The sequence below is a fragment of the Etheostoma spectabile genome, chromosome 21, assembly GCF_008692095.1.
Source record: "Etheostoma spectabile isolate EspeVRDwgs_2016 chromosome 21, UIUC_Espe_1.0, whole genome shotgun sequence".
NCBI lineage: Eukaryota > Metazoa > Chordata > Actinopteri > Perciformes > Percidae > Etheostoma > Etheostoma spectabile.
The window spans coordinates 22,552,106-22,552,933 of NC_045753.1; the positions used below are offsets into that span (position 1 = coordinate 22,552,106).

The window sequence follows — 828 nt, forward strand, 5'->3', positions numbered from 1 at the left end:
ACACACACACACACACACACACACACACACACATAAATCCACCACATGAAGAACACACATTAACACAGACAGTACCCTCAGGTAGAATGATCCGCACATTGAGCCTATGCACACTATTCCCTCTCAAAGACATTATCAAAAAGTGAAATTAAACCAAGTTTAAACAAAAATTACGTTAGAAACAAAAAAAGTTAAACCCAGATATCGATAAAAAATATATTCTTTAAGAAATTAGTTTTTAGTTTTTACGTCAATAGATTTTGTCCATATGCCGGAGGGAACTGCAGAGTTGAGTGATAATGATCTCATCACTATGAGCAATTCAAAATAAGACTATATATACTGCATTCTGACAGCCAAACAACAGCGTCCTTTAAGCAAATGTAAATGACACACAAATCTGTGGTTTGTGAAAAGCTTACCTGGTTCATCATACACATAACCAACGTCCAGCTGCGTGCGAGAACAAAAACAGGTCAGCCAGTCTCATGTTAAAAAAAGGCATTAACCACATTCTTTTACTTATTTACAAGCATGTGTGGATGAAATAAGACCAAGTACCTTGAATTCTCCCATGATACTGTCAGCCCTCAGTGAATAGGAATTATACACCTGCAGAGAGAATTCAGTTTATATACGTATTTGTACATACAACTTGTATTGTAACTGAATGAGTATAGGACCTCAACATTACTGTATGTGTACCTGTGTAGTAATGTAACAAAGTATAAATACTTCACTACTGTACTTCAGTAGAATTTTCAGGTATCTGTACTTTAATTCAATATTTATATTACCAGAAACTTTTACTCCACTACATTTCCCCTA

The 828-nt window shown here is 35.0% G+C and overlaps 1 protein-coding gene across 3 annotated transcripts in view; it reads right to left on the reverse strand.

The window, feature by feature from the left end:
- LOC116671150 (myoferlin) overlaps positions 1-828 on the reverse strand; it is a 31,343-nt gene that overhangs the window by 22,260 nt on the left and 8,255 nt on the right. For all 3 annotated transcript variants that reach the window (XM_032502144.1, XM_032502145.1, XM_032502143.1), the window contains exons 9-10: positions 562-612; positions 423-453 (exon numbers count right to left, since the gene is read on the reverse strand). In XM_032502144.1, the coding sequence (XP_032358035.1) occupies positions 423-453; positions 562-612 (82 nt within the window). The remainder of the gene's footprint in view (positions 1-422; positions 454-561; positions 613-828) is intronic.